This window comes from Pteropus alecto, unplaced genomic scaffold, assembly GCF_000325575.1.
Source record: "Pteropus alecto unplaced genomic scaffold, ASM32557v1 scaffold7, whole genome shotgun sequence".
Taxonomy (NCBI): domain Eukaryota; kingdom Metazoa; phylum Chordata; class Mammalia; order Chiroptera; family Pteropodidae; genus Pteropus; species Pteropus alecto.
This window is the reverse complement of record NW_006494614.1, coordinates 64048274-64072546: the sequence shown is the minus strand read 5'-3', so window position 1 is coordinate 64072546 and position 24273 is coordinate 64048274. Positions and strand designations below refer to the sequence as shown.

General features: G+C 40.0%; 2 protein-coding genes, 1 non-coding gene and 1 pseudogene across 3 annotated transcripts in view; 2 read left to right on the top strand and 2 right to left on the bottom strand.

Annotated features, from left to right (window-relative positions):
- The window catches only part of WDR88 (WD repeat domain 88), a 61891-nt gene extending 55523 nt beyond the window's left edge, over positions 1 to 6368 (bottom strand). The window contains exon 1 of the mRNA XM_006926890.3: positions 5915 to 6368. Coding sequence (XP_006926952.1) covers positions 5915 to 6223 — 309 coding nt within the window. The 5' untranslated portion in view covers positions 6224 to 6368. The remainder of the gene's footprint in view (positions 1 to 5914) is intronic.
- On the top strand, positions 677 to 801 carry LOC112474667. Its single transcript, XR_003044521.1, has one exon. It is a non-coding gene; the product is annotated as a small nucleolar RNA SNORA70 (small nucleolar RNA).
- A 402-nt stretch (positions 6369 to 6770) lies between the features above and the next one.
- Positions 6771 to 6889, top strand: LOC112474834 (annotated as a pseudogene).
- A 492-nt stretch (positions 6890 to 7381) lies between these two features.
- The window catches only part of GPATCH1 (G-patch domain containing 1), a 38539-nt gene continuing 21647 nt past the window's right edge, over positions 7382 to 24273 (bottom strand). Inside the window, exons 11-20 of the mRNA XM_006926782.3 lie at positions 22864 to 23154; positions 21729 to 21907; positions 21329 to 21456; positions 20216 to 20352; positions 19703 to 19869; positions 13480 to 13696; positions 11968 to 12075; positions 10104 to 10201; positions 8799 to 8947; positions 7382 to 7658 (exon numbers count right to left, since the gene is read on the bottom strand). Coding sequence (XP_006926844.1) covers positions 7628 to 7658; positions 8799 to 8947; positions 10104 to 10201; positions 11968 to 12075; positions 13480 to 13696; positions 19703 to 19869; positions 20216 to 20352; positions 21329 to 21456; positions 21729 to 21907; positions 22864 to 23154 — 1505 coding nt within the window. The 3' untranslated portion in view covers positions 7382 to 7627. The remainder of the gene's footprint in view (positions 7659 to 8798; positions 8948 to 10103; positions 10202 to 11967; positions 12076 to 13479; positions 13697 to 19702; positions 19870 to 20215; positions 20353 to 21328; positions 21457 to 21728; positions 21908 to 22863; positions 23155 to 24273) is intronic.

Genomic DNA, 24273 nt, shown 5'->3' with positions numbered 1-24273 from the left:
GAAGAGGGGTACTAGATTTAGTGGGGTGATCACTTTGTGAGTTATATGGATCTCTAATCACTGTGCAGTACATCTGAAACTAATATTGTACGCCAACTATAATTGAAAAAGAAACTCATTGAATTGTACAATGTAAATACGAGCAATTAATTGTCTATTATATTCCAATAAAGCTGGAAAAAAAATTTTTTAAAGAGAATGGGAAGACAAGCCACAGACCAAGAGCAGATATTTGTAAAAGACACATTTACGAAAGGATTGTTATCCAAAACAGAGTTGGCCCTCCACATCGTCAAATTTTCCATCTGCTGATTCAACCAACCATGAATCGAAACTATAAAAACAAATAAATAAATAAAGGTTATGTTGTTCCTGATATGTACTATGTAGTTAGGCCTAAAATTGTTACATCTGTACTGAAAATGTACAGACATTCTTTTGTCATTATTCCCTAAAAGATACAGTATAACAATTTACATAGCATTTACATTGTATTAGGTATTATAAGTAATCTAGAGATGAGTTAAAGTATATGGGAGAATATGCATATGCAACTCCTACACTATTTTACCCAGGGACTTCAGCATCTGTGGATTTTGGTATCTGAGGCGGTGGTCCTGGAATCAATCACCTGAGGATACCGAGGGAAACTATATACAAAATACTCTCAAAGCTCACTAGGCCAATTAAACCAAACGTGCTCTTTTCTCCATGGGGGCCTAGTGTGCAACAGCAGCATCCTTGGTAGTGTATGCAACCTGTTGCTTGTATGAGTTGCCCTAAGGGACCTTGGAGACAGCCCTTTTCCAGTGGACACTCATGTCTGACCTCACACTGTCCCCAATTTAGACTCCAAACAGGTATGCAGGGTGCCTTTGGAAAGCCGCAGGGCACAATGGCCAGGGTCCACTTTGGCCAAGCAATCATGTTCACCTGCACCAAGCTGCAGAACAAAGAGCATGTGATCGAGACTCTAGGCAAGGCTAAGTTCAAGTTCCCTGGCCGCCAACAGATTCATATCTCCAAGAAGTGGGGAGTTACTAAGTTTAATGCAGATGAGTTTGAAGACATGGTAGCTGAAAAGCAGCTCATCCCAATGGTTGTGGGGTCTAATACATTCCTAATTGTGGTCTCCTGGACAAATGGCAGGCTTTGCACTCATGAGAGTCTTGGTGCTGTCCCCTCCTTATATGCTCACCAATAAATACTACTTCCTCTGTCCAAAAAACAAACAAACAAATGAACAAACAAACAAAAAAAACTCTCGAAGCTCAACAATAATAAACAATAAACAACAGTATTAAAAAATGTGCCAATGACCTTCATAGACACTTCACAAGAAAGATACACAGAAAGCAAATAAGCATGTGAAAGGATGTTTCACATCCTATGTGATCAGGGATTTCCAAATCATAACAATAATAATATTTGAATGGCCAAAATCCAGAACACTGACAATACCAAATGCTGATGAGGATGTGGAGCCACAGGAACTCCCATTCATCGCTGGTAGGTATACAAAATTGTACAGCTACCTTGGGAGACAGTTTGGCAGTTTCTTGCAAAACTAAACATCCTTAACATACAATCACATGCCTTGGTATTTTCCAAAGGCGTTTAAAATTTATGTTCACACAAAAACCTGCACACAGATGTTTATAACAGCTTTGTTCATAATTGCCAGAACTTGGAAGCAACCTCAAAGAAACTGAAGATGTCCTTCAGTAGTTGAATGGATAATAAACTATGGTACATCAAGATAATGGAATATTTTTCAGTGCTAAAAAGAAATGAACTCTCAAACCATGAAAAGACGTGCAAGAAACTTAAATGTGCATTACTAAGTGAAAGAAGCCAGTCTGAAAAGACCATATACTGTACATATCCAAATACATGATATAGTGGAAAATCTATGGAGACAGTAAAGGGTCAATGGTCACCAGGGGTTAAGAGGGTTGGAGGAATGAACAGGTGGAACACAGGGATTTTTTAGGGCAGTGCAACTATTCACAATACCATAATGATTAGTACATGTCATTACACTTTTGTTCAAACCCATAGAATGTACAACGCCAAGAGTGAACTGTAATGTTAGCTATGGACTTTGGGTGTCATTATAGGCTCATCAATTGTTCCAAATATTTCATTCAGTGGGGAGTATGTTGATAAAGTGGAAGCCATGCATGTGTGGCCATAGAGAATATTTGGAAAATCTCTAAACCTTCTGCTCAATTTTGCTGTGGACTTAAAACTGCTCTAAAAAATAAAGTCTATTTTAAAAACATATATGTATACTTTTTAAAGGAATGAAGTACTGATACATCCACGACATATATGAACTTTGAAAATATTATACTAAGGAAGAGGAGCCAGTCACAAAAAACAAAAGACTACATACTGCTTGATCCTATTTCTAGGAAGGTCCAGAACAGGCAATTCTATAGGCAGAAAGTTAATTAGTAGTGGCCTAGAGTGGGGACGACAGCTTGAGGGGAAATGGAGAATGCCTGATAATGGGTATGGGGTTTCTTCTGAAATGATCGTGGTCCTGGTTGTACAACTCTGTGAATACACTAAAAACCATTGAACTCTACATCTACATAGAGTTAGTTGTATGATATAGGAATTATACCTCAATAAAGAAGGGGGGGTTGTTTTTGTTTTTGTTTAAAAAAAAAAAAAGAGCAAGCTTGAGAAGGAAGACGTTGTATGGGGGCAAGGGGACGTAGTCTGTCTGGGGCAGTGCAGTATGAAGGGAAGTGAGAACGTGGGACCCACCTCAATAAAGAAGGGGGGGTTGTTTTTGTTTTTGTTTTGTTTTTTTTTAAAAAAAGAGCAAGCTTGAGATGTTCCACTCTCCCCCTCCCCTGAAGGAAGACGTTATAGCGGGGCAAGGGGACGTAGTCTGGGGCAGTGCGGTATGAAGGGAAGTGAGAACATGGGACCCAGAAAGGAGGGGTTGGGGCCCTGCCGCCGGGGGCGTAGGCATACCAGCCAGTGGCCGGGCGGGGTGGCGCCCACGGGATGGGGACCTGTCCGGCAATGCTGGCGGCAGCCCCGGGTGGACCACCCCCAGCTCTATGCACGCCTTCAGCCAGCTGCTTCCGCCTCCAGGCAAGAGTCTCAGGTCTTCCCGGTTTCTTTCCTTAAAAAACAACTTCATTCTGGGAAAGCAGAGACGAATATGCGAAAAGGGGAAATCCTTTTAACCCCATCCAGACCTTTCTGGGGACCTCCTCGCAGTTTTTTCTGTGCATAGCAGTTTTGGGGTCCATTAGGGAAGGAGAGAGACCCCGAGGTGCTGCGGAGAGAGGTTCTGAACACATGGATACATTTTCATAGGCGCTAACAAAAATGACTGTCTACTTTTTGTAAAAGCAAGTTACTTCTTTTATATGTGTAGCAGTCCTTCATTTGTCCTAGGTGCCACAGGACCGAGGGGGTGTGGGTGCTGCAGGGGGCTGAACAGGTTCCCGCTGTCAGGAGCTGGGGTGGTGGGGGGCAGCCATCAAATGGCCTGGACGTGGTGCCAGGTCACAGGCTAGAGCCGTGAAGAGGGAAGCCAGAGGGCTGCTTTAGACCACCGGGCAGGGAGAGCCTCCTGGGGGGTGGTGGCGGCCAGAGGCGACCCTGACGGGAGCAGACCTGCATCTGCCTGAAAGTCAGCAAGTCAGAGAGAACGAGAACAGGGATATGAGCCAGATTCGAAATGGCCTGGAAGGCCACCGTCTTCATCTTTAATATTCCAGAAAGTCAGGGGAAGGTTTTGAGACAATTTTAAATTGCGACATAGGACGTTTTCATTGAGCTACACAATCACATCGATCTCACCATATAAACATCTCCAAAGTATATTTTTTCAGTCACTGCTCCTCTCTGCTTATTCTAAATTCCTCTTTCTCTTGAGTTCTTAAATTTTCATTTGTTGTTGTTGTTGTTCGCCTGAGTGTTCCCTCGAGTAACTTTTTCCTCAGAGAGAAGCATCCTTTCTGAGTTTTTGCAGCTCTGAAGAAAATGTCTGTTGCCTTTATTGGAAAATCAGCAATTTAGCCAGGTAGAGAATTCTTAGATCACAAACTTCCCTCTCAGAGTTTTATAGAACTTCTCAACTTCTGTCATTCTAATGGATCATAAAACCTTAGGCCATCTAGAAATCAGTATGTCAAGATAAACCAACCTGATGGGAGTAACTACCCATAGAGCTTGTTTTCCAAAAAAAGTATTGTTTAGAGTGGCAAAATTATAAACCTACCTAGGCGTGTTGTAAAGCCATTTGAAAGTAACTAGAGCAAGTTTTGTGGCTGGAAATGTAGTGCTTAAATCACATTCGGCTTTAAAAGGTAGTGACAAATACAGATGAATTTAAAAAAAGAAAAAAATTTCAGGCCAAAAAAAATCATACGCCATCTGAATGTGCATCCATAGGTGACTGATTAAAGTCATCAGGGAACAGCCAGCCAATAGGATACTATCGGTAAAAACAGATCAAGGAAGGTATTCTTCATTGATATGGGAAGATCTCCAAAGTATACTAAAACCAGATGCAGAAGAGACCTAAATTTTGCCTTTATATATAAAAAAGGCGGGGGGATGTACACGTATGTGCTGGTAAATGGATAAAATATCTCTGTAAGGACATAGAAGAAACTAGAAACATTGTCTCTGTAGAGGGAAATGGGTAGTTGGGGAGGAAGGGTGCTAGGGAGACATTTAATTCTTAAAAAAAAAAAACTTTTATGTCTATTGAATTTGAATCGAGGATGTTCTACTGAGAAGACAAATAAAATACATTTCCTGTTCGTTCCTTTAACTTTACTTAAAAATCAGAAGAGCACAACTAAAAACACAGCGAAAACACTGGCACACACTTTGCTTTTTCTTCAAACACACTTCCCCATGGAGACCCCATTTCGGGGGAGAAGGGAACAGGGACGGGACAGAGACAGACAGCCGATCGATAACCCCAGTTATGGACCCTGCTCAGTGGTCTTCCAATGGCTGGAGAAGCCTGGATCTCAGTCTGATCCCAGGCTTTTTCATGTGTGTGGGACAACCTTGCTCCGAGCCTTGCAGTGAATGCATTCACCAGGTGTAGGTCACATTCCCCTGCAAGCTTGCATTGAACTTGACATCTCTGTCCACGTGAGCAGTCTTTCCTCAACCCAGGGAGGTTTTCTTCACTGTTTCCTTCTGATTTCTTTCCTTCTCTCCACACCTCTTACATGTATGTTGATTCTTCAGGATCTAGATCTCTCTTGCATGCTCATCTTTTCTCTCATAATTATTGTTCCTTTATATATTTTTCTCTGAGTGCTCAGAGAATCTCATGAGTTTATTTTCTAATTTTGTGTTTCAGTTCTCCCCTCTCCAATTTGGGTTTGGAAATCCTCTTTCATCCCCAAGAATTCTCTGTTCGCAGATTATTTCCTCTTTCCATCTGCCAGCCTTTGTTTCATCAATGTAATGTCTCTCAGATACCAAAGTAGTATTGTTAGGTTTTTATTTATCTATTTCACTTTATTATTACTCTAAGTTTTCTGTTACTTTTGGTGCTGTTTAATGGGTGGGAAGGGCTCCTCCACTGACCCTGGGGTAGGCACTTGGGAGCATCATCATAGGGACATTTGGGAGGCTCAGCTGGAGACTACTGGGTCTGGGTTGGGTCAGGGTAGCCACTTTGGAACACAGTCCTCCTCTCCTAGGACAGCCCTGTTTCCTCAGAGATGACAGCGGGGAGCGCCTGGGCTACTTCCAAGGCTCTGCCCACCAGGTGTGTCTCTGGCAGATGACTGGACCCAGGGTTTCACTGGGGGTCCTAGCAAAGCCAGGTGGGTCTCTCACAGGTTTCTTGCCAGCTTGTGCCCTCCCCACGTGTGGAACAAGCCACCACCCCCACCCCAGGGGCGGTTCTGACCTTGGAGAGGGGCTCCTGGTCGCCCCAAGACTTCTTTTCAGGCATCGGAGGCATGGGTGGTGGCAAGTCCTGGTTTAAGTCCAGAGGGTTGAGGGAAGCCAGAAGCCGGCCCCGCTGCGCCTCCAAGATCGACAGCTGTATTTGGGTGTAGGCCTTGACCAAGGTAGCCCAGGGCACCTTGTGGGACTCCTGTGCGCCCTCGGCCGCTGGGACCACGGGCGGCTGCATGGTGGATTCCTGGAGCGCTGTCTTCCTGTTCTTGTCCTGGGCTTTTGGGGAGCTGGGGGAGCGCGGTGTCTGGGAAGCCATCTCGGAGCCCCGCCTGCTGGTGGCCGACACTGGGGTCTAGCGGCAAACGGCGGCCCCACGCGCCCACGGCTCGGTGCCCAGCCCTTGGAACTAACATGCCCTCCCCGGGCTCGGCCATCTCACTGCCTTCACTCGCTGCAGAAATAGTTCGATCCGCCACCCTCCCCGACCCCAACCCCGCCCCGCGCCCGGGAAAAATGGGCTTCACGTTCTGGGCACAAAAGGAACAACAAGGCCAAGCATGTGAAACCAGTGGTCCCATCCTCGCGACCTCCATTTGGGTCTTCCTGGCTCCCTCCCTCAGGACGATTTCCGTGTCCTCTGCCTGTGTAAGGGCTCCGGCCCAACCCACTCATGTTGACAACAGAGAAATAGTCAACAAGTTAGAGAATAGGCCCTGGATGAATTAAGACGCAGCTATTAGGGGCAGGTAGACATACTATATAAGAACATGAAGGAAATATCTGTCACAATGCCAGTGACAATAACAGAGAACGAAATGTCACATCTGGTCGATAGCGATCCCACTGCTAGGAAGACTGGAGGAGTCTATGGCCATGCCACCCTGAACGTGCCCAGTCTCTTCTGATCTCGGAAGCTAAGCAGGTTTGGGCGTGGTTAGTACTTGGATGGGAGACCACCTAGGAATACTAGGTGCTGTAGGCATAAAAAAAAATAGCAAGCAAGCTTAGGTTGCCATGTCTGAATGGATAGAAGTGGTAGAAGTGCCTTTCTTCCTTTTAAAATTGTTCTCATTTTATGATGTTACTTTGATAATGTAAAAAGCGTCTATAGTTTTTTCAAAGGTCTCATCAGTGCAGATGACGCGGCCTCAGAGCAAGGAGTGGATGCACACTCTCCTGCTCTTGGTCTGGGTGCCTCAGACACTTTGGTGACATCTACCCTGAGAGGCTGAGGCCACTTGCCGAGATCGTGGCACTGCGCCACACACTGGACTCCTGGCCACCACCATCAACCCCCAGAGGGAGGAACCACTCTCCCAGGGAAACCACAGGCGTCAGAAAGCAAGGGACTGTCTCCTTCTTGTGCAAGTTCTTAACTAAGTCCAACTGTCCTTATCCGGACTCTGCTTACTTCCTAACAAAACAATAGAAAGGCTTCACTTTTCACCTCTGCTTTAAAATTTCAAGAAAAAAATTCATGAATAAAAAATTTTCATTTTAATTAAACTGTACAGTCTGAATTTGTTTGACACTAAAATTAAAAATAGAAAGCAATTTCTGCAACCTTCCAAGACAGCCTTTGCAATGTCAAGGTTTTAAAAATTATTTTACAGCATGAATTTACATATAAATACAATCTGTACAACGTATTAACTGAGCATTCAATGCGTTTCTATCCTGGAAGCGATCTGGTGCTAGGACAGGCCAGGGCAGAATTCAATTACTGCCTCCTTAGCGGAAGACGTTTTAGCCTGGAAAATGAAATAAAAGTGAGAGAGAAGGAAAGTTAGATACAAACTGAAAAACCAGACAGCTCAATTCTATTAGGCTTCACTGTTCTATACCACTGAGATGTAGGGGTTCTTTTTAATCGCAGCTAGCTTACTCACCCCAACTGATACAATTGCCTATCCATTTGGAGAAAGATAAATTATATGCCTACCTTACTCTGTTTGAAAAAAAAAAAAAAAATCCAAATATACGAAACAAAAACAAAACTATAATAAAAGCATGAGAATTGTGTGTGTGTGTGTGTGTAATGAAAAACTTTAAAAAACAAAAATGTAAAACAGACCAACAAAGAAAATTGGTAAAGTTGAGTGCACCAAAACTTAAAGTTTCTATACAATAAAGGCAGTTAAAATCATATGATAAGTAACACAGTAAAACAAAAAGGATTGATATCCAGAATTATTATTTTTAATCCCTAAAAATCAGTAAAACAGTACCTAAAAACCAGTAAAAGAAACTAACAGAAAACAGAATACTGTGCAAAGGACATGAGCAAGCTGTTCACGAGAGAGCACATGGCAAAGGCTGAGACACATAGCAAAGGATGCGCAACCTGACTAACAATCCAGGAAATGCAAATTAAAATGAGATGCCATTCTTTACCCATCATACTGGCAAACATTTTTATACTGTTTGTAATTGATACAATAACAGCTGCTTTCATAATTTAAACTGATACAGCCACTTTTGGAAACAACTGGACAGTATTTATTCATTCTAAATGTTCATACCTTATAGATTTATGCTACATAAAATTATATTATATTAAAAATGCATAACAAAATGTGTGTATATGTATGTTACATGTGTGTGGTTGTTCAAAAAATTCTTCAAAGTTACATATGAAAGTGACAGCAGAGGTTACCGTGGAAAGAGGAGGTTTGGGGAATTGGTCAGGGGCCATTTTATGTTTTATCTCTAAGGTATGAACTTTCACAATGATAATATATTCACATATTACTTATGTAATTAAAAATTAACTTTTTAAAAAAGACTAATATGCAGATTTATCATTTCTGACATTTGCCTCTAAGCAAATACAACAAGATTTTAATAAGCCTTTGAAAGGTCTCTGAAAACCACTGTCTCCCGTTGCCTACCGTCTCAGCAGTTCTTGGGGTGACATGTCTGCGGTTCCTTCTTCACCACTCTGGCTGTCACTGCTGTCTGTACTCTCAGAACTACTACTTTTCTCTGATTTTTTATTCTTTTGCTTGCCTTTGTGTTTGTGCTTCCGGTGTTTCTTTTTCTTAAAAAAGAAAAAGAAGGAGTTGTTAGTGGTGGACAAAGATACACACACATACATGTTTCCCTCCCTAATTCGGGATAATGAGACATTTGATAGCTAGAGTTATTTAAAAACAAAAACAAAAAAATCTCATTTGGATTGAGCTTTAATTTAGTATGAGACAGACCAGGAACATACAGCTGTGCACTCTCTCCACCTGCACACACTCATAGAAATGACCCTCTAGTGACATACGGCAGAACCAGAAGGATATAGGCAGGATATTGTCTCGACACTTAGCCCCCATCTTATCCAAGGTGACCCCTGCCACCTCCTATGAACCTGACTGGTCCATTTTGTTAGGCATATGTGATAAACTACACATCAGGATGGCAAGTGCCCTAGAAATGCACAAAGAAGAAATTGGTAGGAAGTCAGAGAAAAGCATGTACACTGCTAAGAAACAAACGAATTTGATTTTTGAACCTGTCAGCACCAATTTTTTTCCTTTCTCTACAAGAGAACTTTTCTTACCCTCTATGCTCAGGAATCTTTTTTTCTGACAGCCAGTAAGGGAACTATTTCTAATTGATCCAACTACTGCCCAGACGACTTTGGGTACCTGACACTAACATTAACTGAATTAAAAGCCTGTGCCTAACTGAAAAGAAGACACGGACGATGAAATGAGGGATGTCAACAGTGAACACGCACTACTCGTTCAGGTTTCCTTCACTTCAAATGGCAAGCTATGGACCAACATCTTTATGTATGATGATGACAAAGTAGTTGAGAAGTGTTCAAAAGAATACCTCCATTAATATGGAATGAATAATTAAATAAAATCGTTTCATTATTTAAAACTCAGCCATTACTCAAAGACACTTAAATGTCCTTTTTCATACTTTTTAATGCTTACGGATTTAAAATTTTTCAAAGTAAAACCAGTTTAAATAGTCTGGCTGAATAAAAACAAAGTTCTGAAAATCGAGAGTTTACATTGAATGTCTAGTCCACACTTCTGTCAGGGTGTCGAGGAACCCATGTGCCCTCATCCTGGCAACAAGATGCACTCTTCGATGGGCTTCGTGTGTCACATCTGAGAGTCTGTCTGGACGACAGAAGCAGGAGCATCAGACCCCACACCCTGATCCTGGAACACTCAGAAGTTACTCACCTTCTCTCTCCTCCGTCTATGTTCTTTCTTGGTCTTATGTTTTTCTTTGTTCTTTTTATGTTTCTCTTTTTGAGGAGCCTCAAGTTTCTGACGGGCATCTAAAATACAAATGTAATAAGCACGCGAACTCTAGGGGAAAATAAAGGCTAATTGATTGAATTGGGAATGTGCCTTGATGTTTAACATTAAGGTAGAACTCCTGCCCTACCTCACTGATAAACAAATGGATTAGCACATCACGTTAGCTCTATATTTAGAAACTGCAGAAACCTCAACATAAGACCTGTGTGACCCAACCAGTATCTGACACAGCCTTTTCTGTCAGATGACGTCAAATGAAGATAAAGAATGCCAATAAACCTTTTGTAATTTAACATCCTCAGGTGAGCTCAGAGATGAACCAGAGTCTGAACCTCAGCTCTGCAGCCAGCTGTGATCTTTGGCACATTGCTTAACCTCTTTGAGTCTCAGTTTCCCCTTCTATAAAAAAGGGATAACAAAAATCCCTGTCTTCTTAGGGACATAGAGAGGATTGGATAGGACCACACGCATGAATCCCATAGCCCGGAATCTGGCACATAAATGTCAGCTCCTCTCACATCATCCTCTCTTTACAAAAGCACATTTGACATGAATTTGTATTATCAGAAGAAACACCAAAAACTAGCACCAGAGCAACATGATATATGTAATCGTTAAAATGACAAGTTGCAGGCACCTGAATTCTCCACCTCCAAATACTGACCAAAATGTTTTCGTGGGTTGTTCATTTCCAGGTCCCCAAATCAGCAAAAAGTCACAGTAACAGAAATAGTATAAATTATTACATCACCTTTTTCCACCTAAAGAAAAATTCTAAGGTGGTTCAAAAGTGGATATTTTCCAAACCCAGTTAAGAGTTGCCTACAGTTTTCTAGTTACATATTTTGGTCAAATATTTCAAAAACTGACCTTCCCAAACTTTTTTTTTTTTTTTAATGTTAGTTTTTGGAAAACCATTTCCCCTCAATAGACCAAATTCAGTTATTAACGATTACAAGGATATCAAGGACAGTCTAGGACATGGCGTAACTAACTTAGCTTTCAAGACAAGAGCTGACACACTTATTTTAAGCTAAAGATTTGAATAACTAAAGCGAATAAGAAATACATTCACTGCAATTTTTCAACACTTTACACTTTTACTCCTCTCTGCTTCTTATCTCTTTGAAGGCTAGGTTAATTAACCAAACCAATATGTATATGTGGACAATATAGGAAACTATAAAGTAGGTAACTGACTCAGATGTTATTTATATACCTGGGCCATGTCTTCAGATGTTTGTTAACCCAGCCTTCAAACAGGTGAGAAACTAGTCTAAACATTTTAATGAGAGATGTCAATTTCAGATGGCACTGAACAGGAACTGTTAACAGTTATTAGGGGAGGAGGATGGGCTGTATTTACTTCTGAAAGAATTGATTTGATTTGATTTGCTACATTAGCCAAAGTATAAAAAGTCTTACAGTACCCTTCTCCCTGCAATTCCCTTTCCATCATTGTGTCCTAGATTTTTGCTTTTCTTTTCTATAAGTGACAACATTCGAGATACTTAGGACTCTATTGTAAGTATCTGAAATTTAAAAAGAAAAAAAAAGTGTAAAGGTCTCTGAACCTATAAAGCAATAGCTATCATAATTTAGGCACTAGGTGGAGTAATAGTGAGTTTCAAAATGCGGCTGAGAACAGATAAACCAGAAACAATGTATATATTCGGTTGGCCTCATGTTGGATTAGAAGGGTGGACATAACACAGAGTTGCCATATCTCAGGGGAGACTCTGGTGCCGATGCAAAGAGGTGAACCAAGGAGCTCTCGACTCACTGGGGCAGAAGACGGGAGGCAGCCGTGGGCCGAACTCTTCTCTTTCATCTATCTGCATCTTTTGTATCAGGAAGGAAGTTGTAGGCTCCTGGGGGCGCGACTCGCTAGCTGAAAAACACCAGGGTATTTCATATATTTGCCAAATATTAATGTGTTTGCATCTCTAATAAATGTCTGTTGCCACCAGAGAACATGTGTTTCTCTTCACCACTTTGCTTAACTAGCTCATGCCAGGTGCTGAGGACATAGCAGTGAACACGCAGACCTGACCTCCAGCCTCATGGGCATTAGAACTGGGAAGACAGTCACACGAGGGTGCCTGCAACCAGGTGCACCAGTGGCTGTAACGTAAGGGTATGTAAAGCACACGCTCTAGATCACCTACTGTGGCCTGAAGTGTTCAAAGATGTCCTCAAGGAAGGGCTATCTGAGAAAAATAAAACTTACAAACAGGGATATAAGCCTATGTTCTGGCTCAGAAGGCTTAATTTCACTCAAATTATCAAAGAGGAGAAAAACTAAATATAAACAAATTATCATGTTCACATTAATAATCTCATTTTTTAAAACAGATGTTTTCAGATAGAAGAGCTAAAAGTGGGAAAAGTCTGGAAAAATACGCATCAAGAGTGTTCACAGTGGTTATCTCTCTCTGGGAAGAAGGATTCCAAGGGACTTAAACTCTCTATATTTTTCTATTTATAAAATTCAAGTATATAGGACTTTGAATAAAATACAAGTTCAGTTTTTTCCACAAAAATAAGAAATAGACTGACATTTGCAATCACCTAAGAAGAAACAATATTTTGTACCATTATATAACTTTTTGGTTAAAGGCCCTCAAAAATTGTACACAAGTCCACCACGGGCTGACAGAGGCAGGCAGAATATTCTAAGACTGAAATGAGAAATTCTGACTACCCACCCAAGCATCTGAAAGGGCTCCTGCCATTGCAAGTACCAGACAGCCTCCTTCCTTATGCCAAAACTCCTGACTGGGGTAACTGGAACAAGCAGACATGCTACTAACCAAATGTCAGACTCATAGTAATGAGAATAGACCCCATCTACCAAGTGCTCCTATGGACCAGGCAATGCTTATCTGATGGTTGATCCAGAGCATGCAAAGTGCCCTATATAGAGGAAATCAGGAAGACGCCTTTATATTTCATGACCAAATGTTATCCAGTAATCAATCCTAGCACCACCTCATCAATCAGGTTTAAAAAAAAAAAAGCTATTTTTTTAAAATGAAAACTTTACTACCAGGGTAAGTAGGAAATTCAACCAGAGTAAGTGGGAAAATCAACATTATTGAACACAGCTATCCTAAAAATATACCAGATAGAAAAAATGGAACCCTGCTTTACCCCAATTAAAATGATAAAAGGTTAAAACATCATTGATTGTCAACTATCCTAGTTTAAAATTACACACTAAACAAAGCAGCAGTTTCTTTAGAGACATCATCATTTCCTTCTTTAGATCCCAAAGTCCGAAATACTGACGTACTGTGTGCCACAGATGATGTTTCCACCAAGTCAGTCTCTTGGGAACTTTTGAAGTTGGCCTCCTCAGTACCCTCCTGATCATCCTCGCTGTCACCCTGCTCATCCTCAGAGGATGAAGACTTTTCTTCGGAGGAGCTGGCAAAGATGGCCTTGAATAAGTCCATGGATGGGCGGCTACCTTCTCCTTCAGTCTGTGAATCCACACCTTTGTTTACCGGCTGTATTAACAGTGAAATAAGAGTCAGAAATGAAGAAGCAAGGGTGAAAGAAGCAAAACATTCTAGAACACACACACACAGACACACACACACACACACTCTGATGTTTATGCTCAGGTACTTGGTCTCCATTCCTACATACTAACTACCTAACTAAACAATGATCACTCATACTGCACTTATTTTTGTGGTGTTTCTGATTCGACAACTGCAGAATGTGTTGAATGGCAGAAGTAGCTAAAATCTCTCATGGAGCTAGGTCATTAATCAGAATTGCAGAGGACCCAAAAATATGTAGTAGGAAACAGCACAGTGCCTCTGTCCCTTCTTCAAGAGTCTATCCAATGCAATGAAGACTGACTACTAATATGAAAATGTTGAAGAGAATGCTGAGCCCTCCATACAATGGAGAGGGAGCCAGGAACATGCTGATAAAATGTCCACAGAACTTCCCTTTGCAATTACACATCATCCTTCCTAAAAGAAGTCCAAATATGGACAGTCATATTAACCAAATAAAGAGGCAGTAACTTTGTACACATTCGGTTCAATAAACAAAAAGCAAAGGTATGAAGAAGACGCCATTCCCATCCTCCAACAGCTTACCACCAGAAAGACACTAGGTACTATAATGTGCTAAGGAATACAAGGGAGCCTCAGGACCAGCCAAGATCAGGATTCACTTAGTCCTTCCATTTTACCACTGGAGAACCCGGGTCAGAGATGAGAGCCTCTGTCAGTGATGCACTCATGGTAAGCGCCATGGACTGGATCTGGACTCTACGACCCAGCTCTTCTCCATGCTCTCAGCCAGGGGTCCCTCCCCCAGACCACACCACCTCCAATTTACGAAGCAAATTTACAAATACTCACATGACGAAACTGGTACAAGACAGTGGCATTTGTGGTTTTAAAGTAAACTATTTTACTTTAGAAGATGAAGAGGAAAAGTAGACCAATCCTCACTAAAAGTAACCAGGGTACCTTGGAGAAAGGACTGAGTCTAGAGCTGGAGCTGAGAAATAATAAGAGAAGCCCAGAAAATCTTACTGTGCCAGAACGCAAGGACATGCTCAGAGAGTAAGAGGGAGTAAGAGGGATATAGCAAAAGGACACAGAAGCCAACCTGAAGGGGCTCCATTTAGCCAAACTAGGACCACTTGAGCAGTAAAATAAATAATGATAGTACCAAATGTATCCATTAGGATAAAAGAAGAAACCATGAGTCCACAGTGATATAAAGAAATAGTTTGATGAGAAACAGGGTATTTATATTTAAAGCTCTTAAATATTTTTTTAAATGATTGAGTAAAAATGAATTTAAAATGAATAAATAAAAGTACTTATTAATTAGAAAGGTGAAACAACTAACTTTACAGTGAAAAAACCTGGCAAGCACCACCTTACTCAAAGTGAACATCACCAGTCATGGGACAAATCAACATCTTGCTGTTGGGACCAATGACGGGATCAATGAGAGCACAGCAGCATCCTTTCTGAGAAATTCCTGCCAAAGATGCAGAACCTGAATCTAGTCATGAGGAAACATCAGATAAGCCCAAATTGGGGGACATTCTATAACAAAGTGGCCTGTATCTTCAAAAGTATCAAGATTATAAAAGTCAAGGAAAGACTGAAGAACTGTCCCAGGCTGAAGAGAATAAGGAGATTGACAGCTTAAATGCAACAAGTGATGCCAAACTGCATCCTTTTTGCTATAAATGACATTATTAGTACAACTGGTAGAATTTGAATGGATTCTGAAGATTAGATCACAGTAATATATCAGTGTTAATCTCCTGATTTTGATGGAGATACTGTGATTATATAGGAGGATGTCCTTTGAAGGAAACACAGAGATGATGGGGCGTCTGGCTGGCAACTTGTGCTCAAGTGGTTTAGGGAAAAAATGATCTGTACTGTATTTAAATTTTTGAGATTGTTTCAAATTTTTTTTTTAATCATACAAAAAGTCAAAAGAAAAAGCCCTACACTGAAACACAGGAAATCATGGTAACAATTCCTAGAAAAATCATGAATCAGATATATTTATAGCAAAACACAAATACCAATGTTACATGTATGGGCAATAAACTGAATGACAGTTGGCCGACTTCTGTGTTCAGACAGTTCTGGCTTTTAATGATTGTCTAGATTATTAAATGTACAAGCAGAACTGATATAAGTACATGAGATATTCTACTCTTAGAAATTTTTTTTCCAGAATGTAATAGGAGCTGTAATAGAATTAAGTGACAGCAACAACACACACCAAATATACAGCATCTATGTTTGCGAAGCTCCCTCACCGCACCCCCACACACACCTTACACCAAAAGGTGTGCTCACTCAGAAAGTTTCCAAAGAAAAAATATTAAATACCCCAGAGAGGGGAAGAGACCTTCTTAAGGTAACATGACTAATAAATGAAAAAGCAAGAACCAAGACTTTCCAGGCAAAATTACCCAAATACTATCTCAATAGGTTTTTGAAACAATCAGAAGGCTTTCTAATCTAATGACCATATCGCAGAGCCAGAATCCACGAGCAGGGTTTTATGTCACTGAACTGAATCCCACTGCTTTTTCCGCCTTCCTATCCTCCTGCCACTTGATTCCAGCTGCAGAGAAAGTCACAGGAAGTATAAGGCAGAGCAGGGAAACGAAAGTCCTAGGTTTCTGACTGGAGGATGGAAGAGGGAGCCCACAGACTCAAAGTGTCAGGAAGCTCATGAAGGAGGAGCTGAAAAGGGTGATCCTATAAAGTGCTCTATGAGCTTCTGGCTCCCCTCTAAGCTATGCTTGCATGGGTCTGACTCTAAGCAGCAAACCAAAGTCTTTGATAACAGAACCGTGGAGTTAACTACCAGCCAGGTCCCAGAGCAGCCCTGGGAAGTACACGTGCAGGGAAGGTCTGAACACTACTATAAAGGTTCTGAAGACTGAAATGACTTTTGAACCACAGCCCACAGAACGTGGGTTGCAACTGCAGTTTGAACCTAACTAGGTCGAGTGTCTGCTTTAGCAAAATAAAACCGAATGAAAAACCAATGTTCTCCTTCGAATTTGGACGAGACCCAGGGTCCCATGACATAATATTCAAAATGTCCACAATACAATCCAAAATTGCTTGGTATCTAAACCACCAGGAAAAATCTCAACTTGCAAAAGATAATATTTATATGCCCTTTTGGTCTCAAGATTTTGGCCAGAGGGATATCAAGGTCACCAAGAATAATCTGGAGGTTGCCAAGGACTTGTTTTAAAGTGTTTTCAAGTCTGACCAAGAACTCTGACATTTAGAAACAAATAAGAAGTTGTGAATATTGAAAATCATGTTTTCTTTTAAAAAAAAATCAAAAGATGCCAACCCAAAATGACAAAAATGTCCTTTTTTTTACAACCATGCTCCAAGAATAAGGACAAACAAACAAGAAGATAGAAGGTTTCAGCAAAGAAATAAAAGGTATAAAGAACCAAATAGGAATTCTATAAATGAAAAATACAATAACCAAAATTAAAATTCACTGAATGAGCTCAATATCAAAATATAGATGACGGAGGAAAGAGTCAGTGAACCTGAAGACAGAACAATAGAAATTATCTGATTTGAACAGAGAAGAGTGGTTCAAAATTTAAAAAATGAACAGAGGAGTGAAAGTGTGGTGCAGAAATATTTGAAAAAATAATGGCTGGAAATGTCCAAATTGGGTGAAAGACAAACTTAAAGAGTCAAGAAGCTCAGCAAACCCCAAACAAAATAATCTCAAAGAAATCTGCACCCAAACACATCGTAATCATATACCTAGAGGAAAAATCACATCACTATAAGGAGAAAAATAATTATTTGAATGAGTATAGATTTCTCATCAGAAATCAGAAAGGCCAGAAGAAAGTGGTACAACATTTTTAAAGAACTAAAAGAAATCAGGAATGAAGATGAAATACAGGACATTTGCAGGTTAAGAAAAATTAAGAAAATCAGTTGTTGGAACTTCTCTAAAAGAAATGCTGAAAGAAGTTCCTCAGACAAAAGAAAATGACGAGAGAGGGAAACGACCTTCAGGAACGAAGGAATAACAGAAATGGCAAATATCTGAGTCAATGAAATAGACTATTATCTTCTTAACATTTCTTTAAAATTTATACACCACTGCAAGCAAAAATCAAAAGTTTCTGATAACGATAAGGTTTTCAGTGTATGTGCAGAAGACAATTTAAAACAGGGAGAGAACAGGGACCTAAATAGTGATGAGGTTTCTACAATCCACTTGAAATGGTAAAATATCAATTCTAAGTAAACCAAAAAGGTTAGTATGTATATTGTAATACCTAATCACTAAAAAAAATTGAGAGTAAAAATATTAAGATATATTAAAATGGAATACTAAATATTATTCAAGTAATACAAAAGAAGGCAGAAAAGGAGAAAAAGAAGAACAAAAAAGAGTGGGAACAGACAAAACAAATAATAAAACTGTAGACCCAAATTCAAATATATCAACAAATTACATTAAACACAAATAATCAAAACACAAATTAATGTATACTTGAAACTAATAATAAAAAAAGAAAAAATTAATCATGGAACTATCATCATAAATCATCATGGATAAAAAAACACACAAATTAAAACATAGATTATCACGTATTTTTTAAAAGACCCAAAGACAATGACCTGTTTATAAGAACCCACTTTAAATATAATGAAATAGTTAGGTTAATAGGACGGAAAAATATATACTATGCAAATTACCAAGGATAAAGAGTGATATTACATAATGATAAGAATCAATTCACCAAAAAATAATAATAATCCTAAATAGAGTATACATCTAAGAAGAGAGTTTTGAAATACCTAAAGCAAAAACCACTTTGGAATACAGTTTGGCAGTTTCTTATAAAGTTAAATCTAGAAGTAAATATTACCCAGCACTCTCACTACTAGGAATTTACCTTAGGAAAATGAAAACTTATGTCTACACAGAAATCTGCACCTAAATGTTCATAGCAGTTTTATTTATAATAGCCAAAAGCTAGAAATAACCTTATGTCCTTAAAGAGTGAACAAACCAACAAACTGTGGTACACACAGACAATAAAATAGTATTCAGCAATAAAAAGGAATGAACTACTGATACATGCAAAATATCTATAAATCTCAAAGGTATGATGCTGAATGAAAGAAGCCAGGCTCAAAAGGCTCTATATGCATACTGTCTGATTCCATTTACAGAAAACTCTGGAAAGAGCAAAACTATAGAGACAGAGATCAAGGGTTGACTGGGACTTAGGGTAAAGAGGGGGTATGACTACAAAGGGACAGCATGAGGGAGTTTTTTTTTGGCGGGGGGTAGGGGCTTGTATTATGCATCCTGATTGTGGTAGTGATTACATGTATCTACATATGTGTAAAAACTCCTTGAACTGTAAATCAAAAAAAGTCAATTTTAATGTAGGTTAATTTGAAAAATAAAATAAAAATTGTAAATGAAGCTAAGAAATAAAACCAACTTTTTATTAAGTTCAACTTTTAACTATTAAAAGAGAAATTTTTTTAAAAGCTCAGTAGATGTTTTTCTCAGTAGTCTCCACAAAAGAGAATACTTGTTGCTTGAAAAATTACATTTTCCAATACAAATATATTGAATTTTGTTTCAATGGTTGATGCTAAGTGAAAGCCATTTAGGCAGAGAAGTTTATAACCTCCCTTCAAATGATGTAAGCTATGATTCGAACTGTTGGACTATAGAGCAGGTGTTGGCAAACTACAGGCCAGGGGCCAAATCCAACCTGCTGCCTGTTTTTGTAAATAAAGTTTTATTGAAACATAGATGTACCCAACTGTTTTCATATTGCCTGTGGTTCCTTTCACACCCAACAGCAGAGTTGAATAGTAATAGAAACTATGGCTCATAGATCCTATAATATTTAATATCTGGCCCTTCATAGAGAAAGTTAAAGGCCACAGCCAGCCTGACAAAGAGAACCTGGAAGCCCCAAATACCTTATCTGATAGTGGTTCCTTCACATGCTCTTCCTCTTTGTTTACTAATGGACTGGACTCTTGTTTAGGTGGACCAACTTTTGATCTAGCCAAACTTAAGAATTCACTGATGGAATCTTCTTTCTTTTCTTGTTTAGATGTATCCCATCTGGATGGTTTTCTTGATTCTGAAACATAGGATATAGATATAATATCAGAATTATCAAACAAACAAAAAGTTCTTCATTACAGTTCTTTAATTCATTCAAGAGCATCATTCAACCTACTTTAGGCCAGGCACCGTGCAAAGTGATAGGGATGTGGCAGATGCTGAAGTAGAGTCCCAACCCCACAGTATACATCTGGACCATTATAACATAAGCCAAGGTATTCATATGAGCAATTCTCTTAATGGAGGGAGAGTTAGCACTATGTGTTTACTCAGGATTAGATGACCCTTTATTTCTGTCTTCCCAATAGGCTAGAGGTTGAGATCACACTCAGCACAAGGACCTGAGGAAGCCTCCTACTCACTGTCGGGACCTCGGTGCTGTGGTACTTTTTCACTTGATGCTTGAGTCGTAGGCAAGGAAGTTGTCTCTGGGAGTGTCAGAAAGTTGAAGACTGAGTATTTGTCACGTTTCACTCTTGGTAAGCCAACTAAAGTTGAACTGGGAGTTGAAAAGAAAATATGTAACTATAATGTTAATAACAACTATGAGAAGCAAATCCAATTCCTATAAAGCTTTCCATCTCATGTTTTTCATCAGTAGCTCTTCTACTTGGCTCAAAAGATCCCCTAAGATATTTTCACTTCTCTAAACAGTTTAAGAATTTATAATGGGTAACTTGAGGACTCATTAGTTATTTTCCTTATTACAGTAAGAACCAGGATTTAACTTTGAAGAGGGATTTCCACTAAGGAAATGTTCCACTGATAAAAAATACAGTTGACCCTTGAACAACACAAGTTTGAACTATGTGAGTCCACTAATACATGATTTTTTTTTCAATAAATACTATAAATGTATTGTCTCTTCCTTATGACTTTCTTAACATTTTCTTTTCTCTAGCTTACTTTATTGCAAGAATACAGTACATGATACATGTACCATACAAAATAATGTGTTAACTGACTGTGCTGTTGGTAAGGCTTCTGGTCAACAGTACTATTAGTAAAGCTTTGGGGGAGTCGAAGGTTATATATGGATTTTCAACTACATTGTTCAAAAAATTATATACCTAAAAATTCTGACAAAGCCTCTGATTCAACTGTATATGCTTTCTTGCAGTGTTTATAATCAAATGAGAAGGTGCTGAACTTGTATAAAGAATTAGAAAACATAAGTAACATTTTAAATATAAATGTACGTGCATCATTGAAAAGGTGGCAAATTAGACAGTCATTAAGTTTTTATAACTTGGCATATCTGAGTTGCATATCTTCAATGTGAAATAAGTTTGCTATCTGGATGTTTATTTTTTTAGTAACAAATTAACAGAGGTTAAAGCTGCACAATTTGCAACTCTAAGCATTTCCAAGTAAGTTCATCTAGAAAAAAAGAATTTATATGAGCATGTAAGAAGAAAATTAGCTTTAATATGGGGGAATAAGCACTGAGGAAAGGGCAGGTTTATCCAACTTACTCTGGATACGGGTCAGGGACATTAAACCTCTTACACAGAAGCTTGTCAGGGTGCCATTCAAACGTGTCTCGGGTGAGCTTCCCAAACATCTTCATCTTCACAGCCGACTGCTTATCACTGACATCATTCTGGAAAAGACATTCACTCTGTTTCATCAAGAAGTCACATCAGTCGACCTGACAGCCTTTCCATTTAAAAGTTTTCAAGCAATCTTCCAAAATTATAAAACTGCTTTTACTACATTTTTGTTAAAGTGCATTGGAAGCTAAAAGCGTACAAATCACTTCTAATTCTAAAGTGCCATGTATATTTTGATCTTTTCACTGAGAGTTTTAAAATATTTGGCCGTGCTGGGTTTTAATTTTAAAATGCACCAGGTTTAGACATGATGGCGACACACCTCTTGGTCTCGAGGAACTTCCACTTGATCTGAATCGTCTTCCTGCTTGGCATGCGTGAATCTGGAGGACAAGGTCGAATGGGAAGACACATACAGCTGGGCTGCCCGGGCAAACTCGTCCCGTTCGCGGCCTCGCTCCCACTCTGTCATACTGGGATCCAGACAATGTTCCAGAGCATCTATAGTATGGAGAACAGGAGAGTGCTTCGCTCTTAGGAAAAACATGGGGCTTAAAGGAGAACATCTGGTGGCCCCACTGTATCCCTATAGATTTCACTAGAGGAGACAAATCCTTATCCTGGTTTTTAAGAGCATGGTGGGGAGGTACCTGGCGGGTAATACTACTGCTCACTCCCTCAAAATCATGTTTTTATTGAATTCTGTCTACTTATATCAGAGAATTAATTCCTAGTTAATTGTTCGAAGCAAAGAACTTGTTACCACTCCCACACAATGACATTAAGTGCATTCTAACTATATTCCTATGTTTTGGCAGAAAAACACTCCTTTCTTTTTTTTAACAAATAATTGTTAGGGGTCTGGATCCTTAATAGGGAGTTCGGGCACAGCACACAAAGATTTGCTTTTGAAAACCAACCCCTCTAATTTGCTGACTACCTCTCACAAGGAGTACTGCGTATAGCAGCAAGCCTTCTCCTCAGCCTTGCCATATTTATTTACTTCATAGGTCACAGAGTGACGTTTTTCCCCCACATAATGGTTCAACAGCCAACTCTCTTTGTTAAGTCAAATTTTAGACTATGATTTAGGGCTGGATGGTGAGGACCTTAATTTAAGATAAAGTAGGAGATGACCTTGATCTCTTGGTGTGAAATGCAACACTTACAGAAGCCAACCATTTGCCAACAGTAAATGGTCTGTGGCTTAGCATTAGTCACCAAGGCATGTTCTCTACTTAAACAGTTATCTTTGGGGCCTGAGATAGAGAGAAACACAAGCTAATTATTCTCCCTTTTTGAAGTCAAGAGCCAGGGCCTGAAATCTTCGCAATGTTTTGGGATGAAGCAAAACACTGGCAGAGAAGAACGCTTCAACTTTAAATCTCAGACTAGGGTCAGAATAGTAAAAACACTGCCCCTGACTAAGACGTGGGAGACCCAAGCCTAGCACCCACCTTTCTGACCCCGTTTCATATTTACTAAAAACTCTTCGTATCGTTTTTGCTTTTCTGGATCTTTGGCGAAAGGTTTAAAGTTGCTGGCTCTTGCTGTCCCACCACACGATGCCACGTGCCAAGAGCGGTGTCCCACGTCAGGAGAGGAGGGCTGCGGTCTGCTACTTGCGGCATTCTGGGCCAGAGTCCTGGCCTTGAGTTGAGCTGCTTTAAGGTCAGTTGCCTGCTTCATTTCTTTGATCCTCTCTTTATCTTTTTGGGACAAAAATTCTAACACTGAAGTAGCTGAACCTAAACAAAATAATACAAAGATATGAAAAATATCATAAGACAAATATATTTATATTTCTCTGTATATACATTTCAATATCATTTCAATTGGAGATGACTATTTTACATTTAGTGTTTCATCTGTATTCACATTATCCCTGTGAACTAGAAAGTAATAAAATAATGAGACTCTATTTTACAGTTGACAAAAATGGAGACTAATACTTGGATGTTTATCGGGCCAGTGAGTGGTCCCAGAATGAGGAAGCCGACATGCCGAACTCCAGACCTCCAGTCTGTAGTGGCCACCATGTCCACAGTACTGCCCTGCCCAGCATGAGCCCCAGTTCAGAGCACAGCTACCCATCACACACTTGCTCATGTCACAAATGTTCACTGAGCATCCGTTCCATTCCAGACACTGGCTTAGGACTAGGAGGACAAGGCAGACAAATCTTGCTCTCACTAGTGAGGGAGGACATTAAAGAAGCCAAAAATCAACACCAGAGGGTTGGTTCAAGAGGACTGAGGGGGGAAAAAAGAGAATGATGCAATTGAGAGTGACTTAGATGAGAGAACCAGGAGTGGGAGTGGATGGAGAGATAACTAGGGTATACGGTGGGCAAGGAAGGCCTGGAAGGTCCCTCAAAGAAATATTTAAGGTAAGCTCTCTAAGTAAAAAGAAGGAGCCAAAACATGAGGGAAAAAGAGAGGCAGAGGAAACAGCAAACATAAAGGCCATGCAGGGGTGCGGTTGGCAGGTTGAGGGCAAAAAGGAGTATCATGAGGTCAGACCCCAGGGGTTAAGGGAAAGCGGTATACGATGTGGCTTGAAAGGTAGGCAGAGCTGGACCCATAGAGCTTTGTGGGGAATCTGGATTTCTCTTTAGTGTAAGAAGTACTGGTTTATTTTAAGGAGGATAGTGATATAATTTGGTTCATCTGGCTGCTGTTGAGGGGAATGGACTACAAAGAGAAAATAAGGAGACCAATCAGAGGCTGCTGCAATAGTCCAGGTGAGAGTAGATGGGCCTTTAGACAAGTGGAGAAGCAGCAGAAATGCAGAGAAGTAGACAGAGTCCCCACACGTAGGGGTAGAAATTAGAGGACTTGCTGATAGGTTGGGTAGGGATAGGGGAG